The 1,590-nt window shown below is 38.7% G+C and overlaps 1 protein-coding gene across 1 annotated transcript in view; it reads right to left on the reverse strand.

Moving 5' to 3' along the window:
- LOC106536343 (kalirin) overlaps positions 1-1,590 on the reverse strand; it is a gene marked incomplete at its 3' end in the record, with an annotated part of 74,956 nt that overhangs the window by 22,686 nt on the left and 50,680 nt on the right. The window contains 1 exon segment of the mRNA XM_014033595.1: positions 755-829. Coding sequence (XP_013889049.1) covers positions 755-829 — 75 coding nt within the window.

Below are 1,590 nucleotides of genomic sequence, written 5' to 3' on the forward strand. Positions count from 1 at the left end.
AAATATCTCCAAACTGCCGACGTTTTCTTCTTCTTCTTCTCATCGTTTTTCTTCTGTTGTTCGGGGGTGCGGTCAGAAATAACTTGTCAGTGCGTTAGCGCCACCGCCTGGTATGGATTGTTGTTTACCCTTTGTGCAGCGCAGCACAGGAGGAGACAAAAGCGGTATCGGTTAAGAGTATCGGCCGGCTTTTACGAGTACGAGTACGAGTACTTGATGCTGGTATCGGACCCGATACCGATACTGGTATCGGTATCGGGACACCGCTATTATTCAGTACTAACTTGTCATTTTTTAGTCTAGAAATGTGTTCCTCTCTCAGATTTCTTCTTCATAAAAAGGCATTTAGTGATTCAGTCGTGTTCTCCATCACTCCATCCAGGCAATAAACTTCCATGAAAGTGACAAACCAGAAGAAACCATAACATGTTATAACAAGATGGTTATCTTGATATAACAAGATAGTTTTCTCATTTTTACAAGATAGTTTTCTCGTTATAACGAGATCCAGTTTAAAAATAATTTTGTGTCATGTGGCAGCTCTACACTTCCGTACTTTTTCTCAATTTGTCACTTAGCAGTTTAATATTATACATATTAAAACTCCTCTCCATGCTTTGAAGCCCAGACACTAAACTGCCTGAGTTGAATCTTGAAATATTTGTAACACTGGACATCTGGATGACACTGCATGAATACCAAACAAAACAACATTTTATTTCGATCCTGTATGGGAGATTTGGCTGGAACTCACCGGACACAAAGGCGACTTTCTCCTTTAGCATGGGCAGAACATCAGAGGCCTTTATGCCCTCAGTCCTGAAGGAGCCTGGAGATAGACAGGAGAGAAAACTCTCAGTAATAATCCTATTATCAGATCAACATTCCTATAAGGAAGCACACACACACACTCACACACACCTTCCCCTCCTTTCACTTCAGCACCATGTAAAGCCCATATTCAGCTCAGGAAAAAATAAAAGACCACTAAAATGATCCGTTTCTATGATTTTACTCTTAATGTTTGAGTAAAATGAAAACTGTTATTTTACTCTAAGAACCACTGACAACATCATGTCTCCGAAATTCCAAACAAAAATTTTATATTTATTTGCAGAAAATGAGAAATGGTCAAAATGACAASACAGATTCAGCCCTTTCAGACCTCAAATAATGCTCAGAAAACAAGTTCATWTTCATTTAGAAACAACAATACTAATGTTTGAACTCAGGGAGAGCTCAGAAATCAGTATTTGGCAGAATGATTTCAACCAAATACAGTAGGGCTATTCAACTGACGGCCCGCGGGCCACATCCGGTCCACAAGTGACCAAAGTTCGGCCCGCCAATTGGTTCATTCATCTCTTAAGGTCAAACCCCCGGTTTTCTACTTTAATTACTCTAGGTTCTTTTAATTAAACATAGACATGTTGGGTATCTACAGAAACATCATAATCTTAGCTACAAGCTGGTAAAACCCATTTCTATGACAACTCAAGACAGTTAAAATGACAAGCAGTTGAAGATAAAATGATGAAAGTGAAAACAAAATTGGTTTAAAAATTTGGTAAGTCAGAGACGTCAAAATAT

Source organism: Austrofundulus limnaeus, unplaced genomic scaffold (genome assembly GCF_001266775.1).
Source record: "Austrofundulus limnaeus strain Quisiro unplaced genomic scaffold, Austrofundulus_limnaeus-1.0 Scaffold1780, whole genome shotgun sequence".
Taxonomy (NCBI): Eukaryota; Metazoa; Chordata; class Actinopteri; order Cyprinodontiformes; family Rivulidae; genus Austrofundulus; species Austrofundulus limnaeus.